Here is a 17,026-nt window from a genome sequence, read left to right as displayed (position 1 = left end):
CTCTAGCTCTAGCACTGTATTGACTAGACCACAACAAGGATTGGGTTTGGGGTTTATTTGTTTGTTTGTTTTAATTTTTCCTCATATTTCCAGGACCTGCATATAGTTCTTAATAAAGGTTCATGGAATAAAGAGAATTGGATGGTGAGACAGACTGAGGACAGTACATAAGGTTATAATATACAATAAAAAAATTGAATATTGTGGAGGAAAATAGAGATAAAAATAAATAACATTCATTTCCAGCACTTGAGACATTTATCACTTCTCCTTGTCAGCATGCTGAGAACAGAGCCATTAGAACTTGTAGACTGAGGTGGATATCACATTTAATTTGCTGAAGAAACAAACTCTTGAGCATAATGACCTTTTGCTTAGATTCAACACAGCGAGGCATGGTGTATAAATATGAATTTATCTCTTACAATTCAAAGATAATTTTTATCTCTGAGATCATTTATACTCTAAGAGACTATCAGGATCTGTAGCCTTTGCCCACAGAGTACTTAAGAGAACTTCCTGAAACTCACAAACCTGCTACACACTCTTTTCATTCCTATCTTCATTTCTTTGTTCCTGAATGTGTAGATGACTGGATTCAGAAAGGGAGTAATAACTGCATCAAAGATGGCAAGAAATTTATCCAAATTTGATATGTGGAATGGCCATGTATAGAAAAAGATCAATGGACCAAAGAACAAAACCACCACAGTGATATGAGCTGCCAAAGTAGAGAAAGCCTTGAAGGAAACACCTGAAGAATGTTTTTGTACAGTGACCAAGATGAAGATGTAGGAAATGATCAATACACAGAAGCAGGTCAGAGAAATGAACCCACTATTAGCAGTAATCATAAATTGCAGTCTATAGGTATCAGTACAAGCCAGTTTGATGAACTGGGGAAGGTCACAAAAAAAACTATCTAATACATTAGGACCACAAAAGGGCAAGTCTACAACAAAAGACAATTGGACCCCTGAGTGAATGACACCAGCAATCCAGGCAAAAATCAAAAGAAAAATACACATTCTTGGGTTCATAATGGTCAGATAGTGGAGAGGCTTACATATAGCAATATATCTGTCAAAGGACATGGCAATGAGCAACACCATCTCAACACCACCAAAAGCATGACTAAAGAAGATCTGAGCAACACAACCACCAAATGAGATGACTTTGTGCTTCCTGAAAAGATCATAAATCATTTTAGGGGCTGCAATGGAGCAAAATCCCAAGTCAATGAAGGACAGGTTGGCCAGCAGAAAGTACATAGGAGAGTGTAAGTGAGGATCAAAGATCACAGTGAGCAAGATGAGCAGGTTTCCCAGGATACTTGCCACATAGACCACAGAGGAGAACAGAAAGAGAAGCAGTTGGATCTCCCATGAATCAGAGAGTCCAAGGAACACAAACTCAGCTACCACAGAGTGATTCACTTCATCCATTGACTCCAGTGAACACAGCTGGCAGTGACATCCCCTGAAGGAAGAAGATGAAAAGGGAAGAATTATAACAGGTAACATTTTTTTTTGCTTTTTGGAGGGCAATTGGGGTTAAGTGACCTGCCCAAGGTCACATGACTAGTTGTGTGTGTGTGTGTGTGTGTGTGTTACGTATCTGAGGTCGGATTTGAACTCAGGTCCTCCTGACTCCAGGGCCGGTGCTTTGTGTGTTTGCACCACCTAGCCACACCCTAATAGGTAACATTTATATAAGACTTTAATTAAAATGATAAGAATATATTATATATAAATGTATTATGTATAAATAATAAATGTTATTCACCTCATTTTGCAGAGGAGGAAATTGGTAGAGAGAGATTGTGTGACTTTCAATACTTTATGTATTGATATGTCAAATGATTATATGTAGAAATAGATCAGCAGACCAAAGAACAAAACCATCACCATTTTGTGACATGCTAATAAACTCTGATGTAGAATTTAAACTCAGTTCTTTCTGACTCCTAATCCTACAATCTGTCCTATCCACTATACTACCTTGCTCCCTCAAAATCTGTGGCAGTTGTATTAGTGCCATATATTAAGCAGTTTCTAAATTTTAAGTCAAATGTCATGTTATCATTTCATATAGCCAAATAATGTATTCACAGTCCCTGAATCTATGATTGTGCAAGTTATAAGTGTAAGGTAAGAATGCTATGATGAATAAATACAACAGAACTCAAACTCACAATTAAATGTGAATTCCTTCCAATTATTCATCTTAGAAGATTGTAAAGTTATTCTTATATAGATAGGAGGGGAGGAACACAGATTGGGTGACATGAACAAATTTGCCTTTTTTTAAAAAAAAATCATTCACTTAAATTGCTCCATTGTATCTAGTAAATATCTCAGACAAGATTTACACCCCAGTCTTCTTGAAACCAACTCTTGTGGCCTACCCACTATACCACAGTAGGAATCTTAATAAGCTCTTAATTCATTTATTACTTAATATTCATATACAAATTAAAGGATATGAAGAGACAATGTGGAGAAAACTGTTTAATAGCATAATCTTTTATTATGCCATAAGATCCTCACAAACAAGAACTATGTCATTTGTCATGTTTGTGTCACCAGCATCTGATACAGTAACTTGGAAATAAAGATTACTTGAATTCAAATCCTAGTTCTAGTATTAACTACCCATGTGACCTCAGGCAAGTCACTTAATCTTACAAGGACTAATTTTCTTCGTATGTAAAGTGAAGGGTGTTGGACTAGTTTATGTCTAAGATTCCTTCCAACTCTAAATCTAGCGTAATGTTCATAAGAAAACAAATGCCTGTTCAATTTAACTGAATTTTTACTTCATTTCATAGAAACTAGATGAAAATTCTAATGAATATTATGAAGAATGTCCATGTACAGAAATAGTTGGTAAAGTTATTACAATGCCTCCAAATAAATCTGTGTTAACAAAATAAGGCATACTTTTTAATATCGTTAGTAGCAGCAAATCATCCTTTGAGAAGCCATTGGAACCCAATCAGATGTGTTAAGGTAATAATTGTCTAAAATGAAGCAAAGTGAAGAAAGAGACATTCTTTCATGGTGCATAACCAAGACGAGTATGCATTTCCCAAAAGCAGTATTCACATCATCACGGGATATGGGTTTCCGTGGCTTCATCTAAATCTGTGAGCCTTTATTTGGGGAAGAAATTTGTCACTTTACCCTACATTTACCTGGTACTCAGTCAGAAACTTCTGGGAAGAGAAATATATCATTCTCTATTTCAACCCTTGTCTTTTCCCATTTTTTCCCCAAATATAAATGGGAGTCCACCTTATAACCACCACATGTAGAACAATCACTGTGACCATCTCTAAGCCATACTTGGCTATAACCACCAAATGAAGGAGGATGCTTTATGCAAGAAGACCGCACTGGGACTCAGGACACTCAGGATTTTCTCCCCACTCAGCTACTATTCAGCTGTGTGGTCTCATAGAATTTAGATAATCCAGATAATCTCTTTCAGTTATAACAGCACATGAGTATGGTTGCCTCAAATCCAAAAGAAAGGATACAGGAATTTTAACAAAGCATAATAAATGAGGGAGAGAGAAAGGGAGGGAGGGAGGGGGAAAGAGAGAGAGAGACAGACAGACAGAGAGACAGAGACAAAGACAGAGAGAGACAGAGACAGAGAGACAGAGAGAGAGAGACAGAGACAGAGAGACAGAGACAGAGAGAGACAGAGACAAAGACAGAGAGAGACAGAGAGACAGAGACAGAGAGACAGAGAGAGAGAGAGACAGAGAGACAGAGACAGAGAGAGACAGAGACAGAGAGAGAACCAAATGGAACAACTCAATTCAAAAAACTTCACCCTTTTGAATATGGCATTTGTATCTACTCAAGGGACTTCATAGACTTTCCATTTATTATGTATATTATTTTTACATAGTTAAATGACCATGATAAAAATGGCACACCTGCTTCATCAGGACTCACTCTCTGGGGTCTCAATTTCTATTTTTCTTGATCTACAAGGAAAATGGTCAGCATCCTGTAACAGATTCACAACCAACATGATGATGAATAAAATAGATGACCAATATTCTGAACTCAGAAATATCATTCTAGAAATATTCTCAAGAGATCATCTGATCCACCCCCTGTCTTCTACCGTATGTAAACCATGCAGAACTCATGATGTTTTCCTCAGGCTACAAGGACTGACAATTCATTACCACACTTGATATGTAAAACCTGTGCTTGTTCACTCCAACAGTCTAAAAGTTTCCCTTATGTTCAAATTAAATCTATTCTGCTTTAATTTAAGCCCATTTCCTATTACTGTGATCATGAAGAACAAGTGAGCAGCATTCCTTTCAATATAATCATTCATATGCTTAAAGTCATAAATAAGCCATCATGCCATAATCTTCCCTTCTCAATATTCTGCAACTCCATTTCCTCTAAGACCTCCCTCAGAGAATTTACTTTCCTCTCTTTCAATCAAGTTTGTCAGTCTACTTTTGAACCCTCTCCACAAAGAAATTTTAGGAAGAGGAAATAAACAAGCTGTATAGCATTGGTACTAACATGTTAAATTTAATATGTGTTTTCTTAAAAAAACAAGTTATACATAACAGATTCACAAATTTATATGCTATCATCTTTTTTTCTGTTCTTTGTATTTGGAAATATTCATGCCTATTGACATTTATCAAATTTACCTTTCTAGATAGTGATGATACAAATTGCAAATAACATTCAAATAAGGGTCTGCAAAATATGCTAGTAGAAATATTTATTCCCTTTTATAAATATATACCAATACTATGACTTTTTTGTTTGCATTTGTTCATGTTTTTGCTGTCAAAACTATATTGTTGGGGCAGCTAGGTGGTGCAGTGAGTAGAGCACTGGCCCTGGAGTCAAGAGGACCTGAGTTCAAATTTGACCTCAGACACTTTAGCACAAAAACTAGCTGTGCTGACTTTGCGCAAGTCGCTTAACTTCAATTGCCCTCCAAAAAGCAAAAAACGAAAAACCTATATTGTTTGCTGTCAGTATGAGAGACGCATGAGTATTTTTACTTTAGAATTTTTCTCAGACAATCCTTCTCCATCCTATGTTGTTATTAGGTTTTCTAAGTATAATAATACTTTGTCCTACTCCCCTTCACTTTACGGAAGCCAAATAACTGTTTACATCTGATTTTTAAATAATTTTAGAAGTAAAGCATGCAACAAAATACCTTGCCTTCTCACTATCTGTTATAATAAGAAAATGACAATAATAATAAAGAAATTAAGCTTAAAATGGATTAAACAATGACACTTCCAAAAGACTGATATACCTTTCCCACTTCTCATCAAAGAGGTGATGGACTATGGAGTAGAAATGAGGAATATATTTTCAGAATTGGCAATAGGTATGAATTCCCTCGGCTTTATTAAACTTATTTGCTTCAAGAGAGGACTTTTATTTAGAGGGAGGAATAAAAGGGAGGATGGTGAATATGGCACCCAAAAAAAAGAAAAGAAAGCCTATAAAGCATTTTAAAAGTTCTGAAGGGGACACAGACAATGATGTCATTCTTGATACTACCATGTCAAATGTAATATATTCTTAAGTCATATATAATAGAAAATCACAGTTTCATGTATTATTTTTTCCTTTTTTGTATGTGGAATTGTTCATGTTTATTGATGTTTGTCAAATTCATAATAAAAAATTTTAATGTATCTTTGGTATAGGCAACAAGTAAATAACTAAATTCTTGAATTTATATCCCATTCATGTGCTTGACCTAATTCATACTGATAACTCCAGACTTACTCCTATATAGTGTGTGTGTGTCTTGGGTCCCTGACCCTGGATAAAAACCAAGGATCATTTCACAGAATATTTACCCTTCTCTGCACTCTAGAATACTTCATATTTATTCTTCTATGGTGCTCAAATCCTTCTTACATGTCATTTTACCACATAAAAACCAGTATCCCACTCATTTATGCAAATGTTAATTCTAGCACAGTCTCCCACTGAAATCTGAAGAAATGATTCTTTCTGTGGTCAGTTTTATATCCATTTTTCCAACCTACCTATGCTGAGGCAGCAGCATATTCAAGGAGTCCAACAATCTCTAACAGCTCATCCTGCACAGAAAACCATATAAAATGCTCCCATAGGAGTCAAAGGAGCTAATTAGTCCAACTGGAAAGTGCAGAGGCAGGGATGGCTAACTTGGGCTTCCTTGACCAAGGGAATTGTCTCCTTGACATGTTGTTTTGACCAAAACAGCCAAGGGAAGAAGCAGGTAATGGGCCACCTGAGGAAAAGAGGGTGTGAGTTTAAACTGCCTAAAGAAATACTCTTTTGCAATTTTATGTGCCAATTTTTAAATCTTTCCTGGTGGCTATGACTGAGGAAGAATCCCTGAAGGTTGTATTAAAAAAAAAAAGTCTACTTTCTAAAGAGAAGAATGAAAATTGTCTTATGTCCAGAAATTTTAATCTGCTTTCCCAAAAGTTGTAGATGAACAGCTAGAAAAAGAAACAGCATGATGATTCTTAAATGAACAACCTACAATGTGAAGAGTAGAACATGACCAAGAAATCTATTTGGGGGAAAATACACATAACGTCTAAATGAAAATAAATGACTGGCTGCCAAGTAGTTTGTGGATTCCTGGATTTGGAGTCAAGAAGCCATGAGTAAAAGTCCCATCTCTGATACTTACTATTTGTATAATCGTGGGCATTTAATTTCTCTGAGTCCCAATTTCTTCGTCTGTAAAATCGGAAGAATATTTATCTCAGCAGATTGTTGTGAGGCTCAAATAAAATGATGCATGTAAAATGCACTGCAACCTTTAAAGCACTATATAAAAGGCAATTATTACTAGTACTACTTTATTTTTTCTTTATTTTTATTTATTGAATAAAACAAGCACTTTCAAAACATAGCATAACAAAAAAGATGATTGCACATGAAACTGCACACTATAATGTACAACTTGTTATTCCTTTTAAATAGATAATAAAGTTATCATGTAAATTTCTTTTTTTTCTTTGTTTTCCTTCTCTCACCCCAGGGATGGCTACCATTAGACACAAGTAGGTATATGTGTATATATGTGTGTGTATACATACATGTGTGTATACATACATTTGTATGTATGCAAAATTCTATTTCTCAGTTCTTTCTCTGGATGTAAATACTTTAGTCACTTAATGTATACATAATGAGAGGTGACCAAAACCCTTAATAAGTCCCAATACATTGTGGGGAAGTCAGGGAAGAGCTCTGCAGAAATATGTCCATTGCTTTTTTTAAAAAAATAATAATAAGCCAATTTTGTTTATGTTTAGATTACTGTGGTCACTGCATGTGAATTTTTCCCTTGGTTCTACTCTCTTCTCTCTGCAGCAATTAATACATGTCTTTTGTCATTTCTATAAATTCCTCAGCTCCATAGGGCACAATAGTATCACATTTCATTCATATACTAGGAAAAGACACTGGTTTTTTTAAGTATAAATAAAAGTTATTAACTGGTTGAAAAAAAGAAACCAATGTCATATAATCTTTGAAGCTCACTTCCATTTCTATCACATACCACTTGATTGAACTGAGAGAACATAAAGGAGTCTTTGATAAAGTATATATGAGTGATCCTACAATCTCTTAGAACACTTTTGTACATAGTAGAAACTAAATCATTACCAAGGGGGAACCCTGATAAAAATCATTGTACTTCACTATTTTTTTGCCAAGTGAAACCATATTAAGAGAATCAGCCCACTTATGAGGGGACAGATGGGTCAGAAATGTGTTTTGACTGATGATCATTGCCACATTTACAGGATGAAAAGAGGGCACAAAATAATCCTTTAAAAGAAATTGGAAAGATCCAAGAAGAATGAAATTAAGACAAGTTAAAGTTGTAAGGACAAGTATCATATCAACGTTATCAAAAATTAAATGAGTCAGATACATCATTATCATTTAGCTGTAGTGTCTATAGTGTCTTTAGTCCTTTTTTATTAAATTTGAATTAACATAAAATCTATTTCTCTCTATCAGTCATCCCCCCACCATTGAAAAACAAAATAAAGCAAACCCCTTTCAACAAATATTCATAGTCAAGTGAAACAAATTCCTTCATTGACCATGAGGGAAAAAATATATGTCTCATTCTTCACATAAGTGCATCAGCTCTCTGTCAGCAAATGAATGCGTGCTTCCCCATCAGTCCTCTGGACTCATGGATGATCATTGCTCTGTCCAGGGTTTATATAGCTTTCAAAATTATTTTTACAGTGTTATTGATTTGACTTCAGTTATTTTCCTGGTTCTGCATTTTTCATTCTTCATTAGCTTATACAAGTCTTAAAAATTATTTGTTTTTATAATATTGATGTTACAGTACAAATTATTCTTCTGATTCTGCTCACTTCACTATGCATCAGTTCATACAAGTCTGTGTCACATTGAAATTATCTTTTTTTCCTCATTTCACATAGCAAAATATTTTTCAATTACATTCATATACCACAATTTGTTTAGCCATTTCATAATAGATGGACAGTACCTTAGTTTCCAGTTCTTTGCCACCACAGGAAGAGTTACTATAAACATTTTTATACAAATATAGATGTATAGATATATATGTGTATGCATGTACATATATAACTTTTTCTCTTTCTTTGATCTAGTAAAAGCCTACCAGAAGTATTAGAAGGAAAAATGACATTCACTGATTAGCAACTTTTCCAACTCTCCTACTCAAAGAACCCCTTTTACCTCCAGGAGTAAATATAAAATCATCTCTTTGTCTTTTTAAAGCACTTCAGAACCTGACCCCTTCCTACCTTTCCAATCTCCTTACCCTTTACTTCCCTCCCATTTCCTCTATGATCCAATGATGCTGACCACCTTGCTGTTTCTAACATGCAGTACTCTAGGTCTTGACTCTAGACATTTTCACTGACTGTGCCCTATGCCTGCATTTCTCTCCTTCCTCATCTCCATGACCTAATTTCCCTGGTTTCCTTCCCGTCACAGATAAAAGTCCCCCATTCTACAAGAAGCCTTTCCTCGTCCTCTTTACCTTAATGCTTTTCTTCTGAGATTAGCTCCAATTTGTCTTGTATATGTCTTGCTTATGTATAGTTGTTTGCATATTGTCTCCCTCATTAGAATGGAAGCTCCTTAGAAGCAGGGATTGTTTTTTGTTTTTTTTTTACCTTTCTGTATATCCCCAGCACTCATCACAGTACTTGGCATGTGGTAAGTTCTTAATAAATGCTTATCGATTTGATGAGGTATTTGTTTCTGACAATAACAATAATAATGGGCATGGTTTAGTGTGGATTGCTATGAAGACTTATCTAAGCTAAGAAAAGATAAAATTGGCTATGTAGGATCATAAATTAATAGATTTAGAGCTGTAAAGGATCAGAAAGGTTACGTGACTGACCCTGGTTGATACAGGTGGTAAGTGGCAGAGCCAGGAGAAAAATCTACTCTGATTATTTTGAATTTTTTTATGGTATGGGGGAAAAAATTGTTCAAAATAGCCAGAAGATCTGGCATCATATTTTAACAGAACATTGAGTCCATAGATTCCATTTTGAAAAAATGGCTTGTGAGTCCACAAAGAGTCAAATGAGTTTGTGGTATTTAAAAAAAAACTCAGTCTAAACTTAGAATCAAAATGACCCAACAGGAAAAATTAGAGTGATGGTCACTTATATCCATTGTGATGAGAAGGTTCTGGATTTGTCATTAAACTATGTAGTGTTCAGGGCCCCCACACATGGACTCTGAGAATATTTCTCCATATTTGAGGTGTTTTGTGGGTCAGTGCCTGCTCAAAACCATAGCTCATGAACCCTCTACAAGATAGTACTTTTATTGAGTCAAGGATACATTAGCTGAAAGCAAAGACATAACCAAACAATATAACAAGTTAAGAGGCAAGAAAAAGTCTTTCACATTTTTCCCCAGTACACACTCTCCTACAGGCTACCATGCCACTTGTAAGGAAGGGCACATATACAGACACATGAGGACACATGTAACTAAGGGTCACACCTTGAAGAAATACACATAGACAATGCATGTGGACAAGGAACATATAGGGAAAGACATATGGCAGCAACACTTGACCAGTGCATATGTCTCTGACCAAGGTACACATATGGCAACTCAGACCTTCAGTGCTGCAGAACCAACAATGACCTCTGATGATATAATCTTGCTGCTCTCTGCTAGGTGACCTGTCTCCCCACTAGCACAGTGTCACCTCCATTAGAATCTTCTCATGGTCAGAGTTGCTTTCCAATGGTCTTTAAATATTCAGTCTCTTCAGAGTCATCTGGTGTTCTCTACTACCATCTGCTATAATGGAGAAAATAGTTGTCCTCTCCCTATAAAGGAAGCACTGAGTTTCTTGTAGTGTGTAGCCTAGAACAATGATACACTATACCTAACCTGACAGCCTGAGAAAGCTAAAAATTTCACACTAAGATTGTATATAATGTTGATTGCCTTTTCCTGAGGTCAACTAGGCAACTTGGAGTTAGCATATTCTATTTAATGTTTGTCAAATTCCTAATCTTAACATATTATGAGTCTCCTTGTTGGAGAAGAGCGGGGGGGGGGGCGGGAGTGAGTTAAGAAATAGCATGTTATTGAATTCTCTGTATGTTTGGACTGTGAAGATACTGTCTGTGGTAAAAAAAAAATGCTTATTTCCATCTCTTAAGATGCTCGGCTTCCTTCAAGATGCAACTCAGATGCCACCTCCCACACAAAATCTCTCCCTATTCCTTTGGTTGTTAGTGTTCTCTCTCTCCTCCAACTGTGATATTTGTTTGCCTGAGTATATGCTGCATCCCGCAGTAAAATAAAAACATCTTGAGACCAAAAGCTATTTTTTCATTTTCTCTTCATACTCCAACATCTAACAAAGTGCTTCATACATACAAGATGATTAATAAATGTTTGTGGAATTTGCAAAACCTGCCTGTTCTCTGCTTGCATTTTCATCAGAGATATTCTCAATTTTTGAATCAGGATTATCATCTATAATTTTTTCCATTATTTTATATGTTTCCTCAGTGCTTTCAAGTTGTGTCATTTCTAGTATGCATTTCTTCAATGCATATGGTTAGCTGGTCTTAATGCAATTGTACTTCACAACTTGGTTTTCTCAAGTGTCATTTCCATTTCTCCTTATGGCCTTTTGGGGGACTGATATTCTAAGGTTTAAATGTGGTGATACCATTAATGCTGACAATAAGATCATATCATTATGTCCTTGACACATCTGTTCTATTTTTATTCTATTTGACAAATCTAATTATTTCTTGTCCTTCTGACAATTTCATCTATGAATGCTCCTGGAATGACGTTCCTTAGTTGGGTCTCACACAAAACTTTCTGAAGACCTATTTTCACCTCCACTGTTTTAAACTATTTTATAAGGTGCAGCTGCTCGTGATTTTTTATCATCCTTCTTTATGATGGTTTACAATGAGTTTATATACTAAATTATTGTTGCCCCTGGCTTCAACCTACATCTGCCTGTCACAGAGACCAAAAGTCTTCTAAGGCAATTTCTGGGCCCTTTTGGCTTCTTCCTTGTGGTAACTGTCAGGAGTTATATAAATGTAAAAAAGACATTTGTTGGTCACAGTTTGGGAGTTACAGATATCATAAGTTGTTTCGAATGAGATGTAACCAACAAGTGTCACTATAGAGTACAAAATTTGTCTGAGAAGGGCTTTCCCACATCCCAATTGGAAAGGGGAGAAGTAAATCTCTCTTAATCAATTACTTTCTCCTCCCACTGGGTCGATTCAAGGGTATTACCTCCACTTAATCCCCACCTATACTCACCAAACCCTTCTTTTGACTTGTAGGCTGAAGTTGTGCCAGAGATTCCAAAGTTCAACGTGACCTGGTCTAGTCAAAATAAAGAGACTTTGCTTAACTTGAGGGGAAAAGAAATGCTCCAGATTCCATTTAAATTTTGCATTTAAATTACACTCAAAGAAGGTCATGGATAAAAAGAGAGTCCCCATATGCATTAAAACATTTATATATATATGGGGGGGGAAGAATTGGAAACAAAGTAAATGTTTATTATTTGGGAAATGGCAAAACAAATTGTTGTATATGAATGTAAAAGAAAATTACTATACTGTAAGAATGACAAATATAATGAATACAGAAAGATTTACATGTTCTACTACTGAATGAAGTAAGCAGAGCCAAGAAAACATTATACATGATGACTATAACAATGTAAATGGGAAAGAAAAATCACAAAATAATCAAAAATAAATGTTGCAAAATTACAAAGAACAAGCATGGCCCCAAAGAAAAGATATAGAAAGATAACTTCACCACCATTCTTTTGCAGATCTGGAAGACCCATAATTGTAGTACATTAAATTTTCTGTCAAAGGGCTTTTTTGATGTATTGATCAGTTTTGCTCATTTTTTTCTGCCTTCTCTTTTTTTTCTTTAAAGCATATTATTTGCTATAAGGGATGGTTCTCTGGGAGGGAAGAAGAGAGTCATGCTATGAGAAATTTTGAATGTAAGAAAACAAAAGATAACAATAAAAATTTTATTTAAAAATAAAGTCCACCTTTCTGGAAATTTAATAAAAATTATTCATCAAAAAAATCATCACCATAAGATTCTCTCATATACATATAATTTGTCAGGCCTCTGGGCAGGAAAATTTTTGACATTTGGACATATATTCAGATCTCTGATCTGTTTAGATCCTGAGTGTTTCTAGCTCACCACTAGCATCACTAGGAATCTAACGCTATTAAGGCTGACATTATCTTTAAGTCACAAAATTTGACTTTAAAGTACAATTGGCAAATAAGCAACTATAAAAAAACAAAAAGTTCTGTATTTTTTGTCCTTTCAGATGAAAAAGGAGGGAGGAAAGAGTAAAGGAGAAAGAATCACTTCAATAGCCACCTGAATCCTTGACCAGGGGAAAATTCACTAACAATTGAGTGTGTCTCACACACTGACCATAGATGTCCCATCTGCTCCTAAGGGATGAAGAAGACTTAACACTTGTACTATTTTTTTGTTTATTTAAAAATATGGTGACAAAAAGCCACTATGAGCAATTATTCCATTGTGCTATATAATTTCAGGTGAAATACTTTGTTTTTATTTCTTTTTCTTTGCTATGTTAAAATAAAATTGATCAATAAAAGAGTTAAGTATTCAACAACACTTTTAAATGAATTTTTATTCATCATTACAGTATTTACATTCATTTGAAAATATGAATATATATATATGCAAGTAATCATTCAGTCTACAGAAAATATAGTTCGCAATATATCATATTATCAAACTACATAATATTGGAGTTACATAAAAATTAAAATGACAATGTTCAGCATATAAATTTTCAGACCCCTTTGCAATAATTACCAGGAACCACAATGACCACTGGCCCACAGATCGGAAACTACCGGTTTAAATAAAGAATGAACCAAGGAAAAGCACTAAATAAACACAAAAAAGAATGCATATTTATAATGGGGTGTAATATTTGTTCAGAAAATCTGTGTAAAATTATATAGAAAATTACTTAAGTGAAAAATTCAGGTACAGTATCTAAAATATTGCACATGTGTCCCTGAGAGTAGCTTCCAAATAACAGTTTTACAGGAAAAGGGAAAGGAAATGGCAATATGGTATAGTGAGAAAGAGTCAGCCTTAAAGACAAAAAGTTCTAGCTTCAAGTTCCATCACTAACACTTACTGGTTATGTGACCCAGGACATTCTAATCTCTTTAATAAAGTCATTTTAATCTCTTTATGCTCTAGGCAGTTCTCTAAGAGCTAGAGAAGGTGCCAAATTGCTTTACTAGAGAAGTTCCCTGATGTTTATTCCAATGAATTCAGATTCAGTTTCTATTCCTATTCTATTCCAACTTTTTAAAAAGGGATTAAAAGGTAGCAAGTTACAATGGAAGGAGCACTGGGTCTGGAGCCAAAGGAGCTATGTTCATATCCCACTTGGTATCTATGTAAATGGGCAAATCACTTAATTTCTCTAGGCCTCAGTTTCCTCACCTGTAAAAATGAGGAGGCATGGCTAGAGGACTCTAAGGTCCACTCTGGCTCATTGGTCTTAATAATCTGATGAACCTCAGGGGCCTACCATGTGTGATAACAGCCATCAGGACAGTCTTGAATAATAACCAGGAAGGATATTGTAGTTTCATTCTGAATCTAATGTCTAACTATCTAAATAGCTGAAAAGGAGCTTAGAGCCCATCAAGTCCATCTCCATTTTGGAGATGAGAAAACTAAAGGTGAGGCTTTTTCCCCTGGAGCTAGAAGCCACTGAGAGAGGTTAGAGACCTGAGCTTGGTCACTCAGCTATTAAGGGTCTAAGGTAAGATTAAATTCTTGGCCAGGGGAAAGTTCATTAATAATTGGGCATGTCTCCCACTCAGATCACAGATATCCCCTCTGCTCCTGTCCCATCTACTCCCAATAGATGAAGAAAACTTGATAGAATTTGTACCATTCCACCTTCCCCAATCAATGTAAAAAGGGGACTCTGAACAAACTTTGGAGCTGCAGAACCCACAAAATGACATAGAGAAGCTAACCTCCCACTGAGGACAGCCTGGCAGTCTGGCAGGAATCGGCCAGCACAGCACTCTGGGAACCAAGCCCAGGCCCACCAGGAGCCAGAGGTTTTAGCCCCAGGGCGGGTCTGACCAGCCACCCACAGGAGGGACTCCAGATCAGCAGCAGCTGTGGCCATTTCCAGAATTATCAACACACAGATGCGAAGGACAAAGTGAGAGGTCAGTGCAGTGTGGACTTTGGGACCCAGTAAGAGGGAGTACATTGGCTTTTGCCCCTGGAGCTAGAAGCCAGCACCACGTGGCAGCTTCAGCTCGTGGCCTGCAGAGTGTAAGGGGACCAAGCAACAAGTCTGAGGGGTAATCACTCTTGCTTTAACCTGCTTGGATCTGTATTACAGTCTAGGGTGGAGGCCCTGAGGTGTGTGTCCAGCTTACCAGAGTGTGTGGAGGCCTCAGAGAGTGCACCCATCTAATATCTCTGGCAGCTGAGAAAACACCAACGTTTGGGACGAAAGCTCCCCTGTCTGGTGGCAGAGTCCTACTGTAGCAAAAAGCCCAGAGGTCAAGTGACTGAGGGGAGACATGACCAGGCAAAGGAAACAAAGTAGACAGAAGATTCCAACATTAGACTCCTATTTTGGGGACAAAAAGGAGCAAAGCATGGAACAGGAGGAAGACAGTGAAGTCAGAACTCCTGCACCAAAAGCTTCAAAGGAAAATACGAGCTGGTTACAGGCCATAGAGGACCTTAAGAAGCAGATAAGAGAAGTGGAGGAAAAATTGGGAAGAGAAATGAGAACAAGAAAATTACAAAATGAGAGTCAACAGCCTGACTGAGGAAAATAACACCTTAAAAAACAGACTAACTCAAATGGCAAAAGAGGTTCAAAAAGACAATGAGGAGAAGAATGCCTTAAAAAGCCAAATTTGCCAGATGGAAAAAGAATCTCAAAAGCTCAATGAGGAGAATCATTGCATCAGAATTACATTGGAGCAAATGAAAGCTAATGACTTTATGAGAAATCAAGATGCTGTTAAACAGATCCAAACAAATGAAAAAATAGAAGGCAATGTGGAATATCTTATGGGAAAAACCACTGACCTGTAAAATAGATCCAGTAAAGATAATTTAAAAATTATTGGACTACCTGAAAGCCATGATCAAAGCAAGAACCTAGAAATCATTCTCCAGAAAGTTTTCAAAGAAAATTGCCCTAATGTTTTAGAAAAAGATGGCAAAATAGAGGTTGAAAGAATCCACCAATCACCTCCTGAAAAAGATGCCAAAAAGAAAACTCCTAAGAATATTATAGCCAGGTTCCAGAATTCCCAGATTAAGGAGAGAATATTACAAGCAGCCAGGAAGAAACAATTTGAATATTATGAAAACACAATCAGGATAACTCAGGATCTGGCAGCTTCTACACTGAGGGATCGAAGGGCTTGGAATATGATATTCCAGAGGTCAAAGGAGCTGGGATTAAAACCAAAAATCACCTACCCAGCAAAACTGAGTATCATGTTTCAGGGGAAAATATGGTCATTCAGTGGAATAGAGGACTTTCAAGCATTCTTGATGAAAAAACCAGAGTTGAATAGAAAAATTGACATTCGGATACAAGAAGCAAGAGAAGCATGAGAAGGTAAACAGGGAAAATAAATCATAAGGAACTTATCAAAATTGAACTATTAACATTGCTACATGGAAAAACAATAATTGTAACTGATGAAACATTTTTCAGTATGAAAATAGTTGAAGGGAGTAGAAATATATATGTCTATATATGAGGGTATATGGGCATATGAATACATATGTGAATGAGTGTGTATATGTTTTCAGGCATACATAGATAGAGGGCACAGGACCAATTTAACAGGAAGGGATGATACTTAAAAGGTGAAAGTAAGAGGTGAGAGAGGAATATAATGAGAGGAGATAGGGAAAGACAGAATGGGGTAAACTATCTCATATAGAAGAAGCAAGGGAAAATGGTTACATTGAAGGGGAAGAATAGGAAGGCAAAAAAGGAATAGGTCACCCTTATTCCCATTAAATTTGGCTGGGGAAGGGAATGAAATACACACTAAATAGGGAATCTCACCCTCCAGGAGAGTAGGGGTGACGGGGATGAGAGGAAAGGCAGGCTGGAGGGGAGGGAAGTTGGAAGCACCCACTTCTGAAAAGGGATGGGATCAAAGTAGAGAATAGAACAAGTGGGAGGTGGGATAGGAGGGAGGGAAATATAGTCAGTCCTTTACAATATATCTACTGTGTTATTGTTTTGTATTAGCCACACATGTACAACCTATACTGAACTGCTTATCTTCCCAGTAAGGGTGGATGACAAGGGAGTAAGGGAATGAATCTGGAATTCAGTTTTAAAATCAAATGCTTATATA

General features: G+C 36.3%; 1 protein-coding gene across 1 annotated transcript; it reads right to left on the bottom strand.

Moving 5' to 3' along the window:
* Positions 1-506: 506 nt before the first annotated feature.
* Positions 507-3,411, bottom strand: LOC138168393 (olfactory receptor 4F6-like). The gene is made up of 2 exons (XM_069097421.1): positions 3,394-3,411; positions 507-1,448 (listed from the first exon to the last, which is right to left on the bottom strand). Exon 2 carries the CDS (start codon positions 1,443-1,445, stop codon positions 507-509), a length of 939 nt encoding a protein of 312 aa, XP_068953522.1. The 5' UTR covers positions 1,446-1,448; positions 3,394-3,411.
* Between the last annotated feature and the right edge of the window lie 13,615 nt (positions 3,412-17,026).

Source organism: Petaurus breviceps, unplaced genomic scaffold, assembly GCF_028583685.1.
Source record: "Petaurus breviceps papuanus isolate PSGF00001 unplaced genomic scaffold, PetGlider_PUasm1.0 37, whole genome shotgun sequence".
In the NCBI taxonomy this organism is placed as follows: Eukaryota; Metazoa; Chordata; class Mammalia; order Diprotodontia; family Petauridae; genus Petaurus; species Petaurus breviceps.
This window is presented reverse-complemented; position numbering and strand designations above follow the sequence as displayed.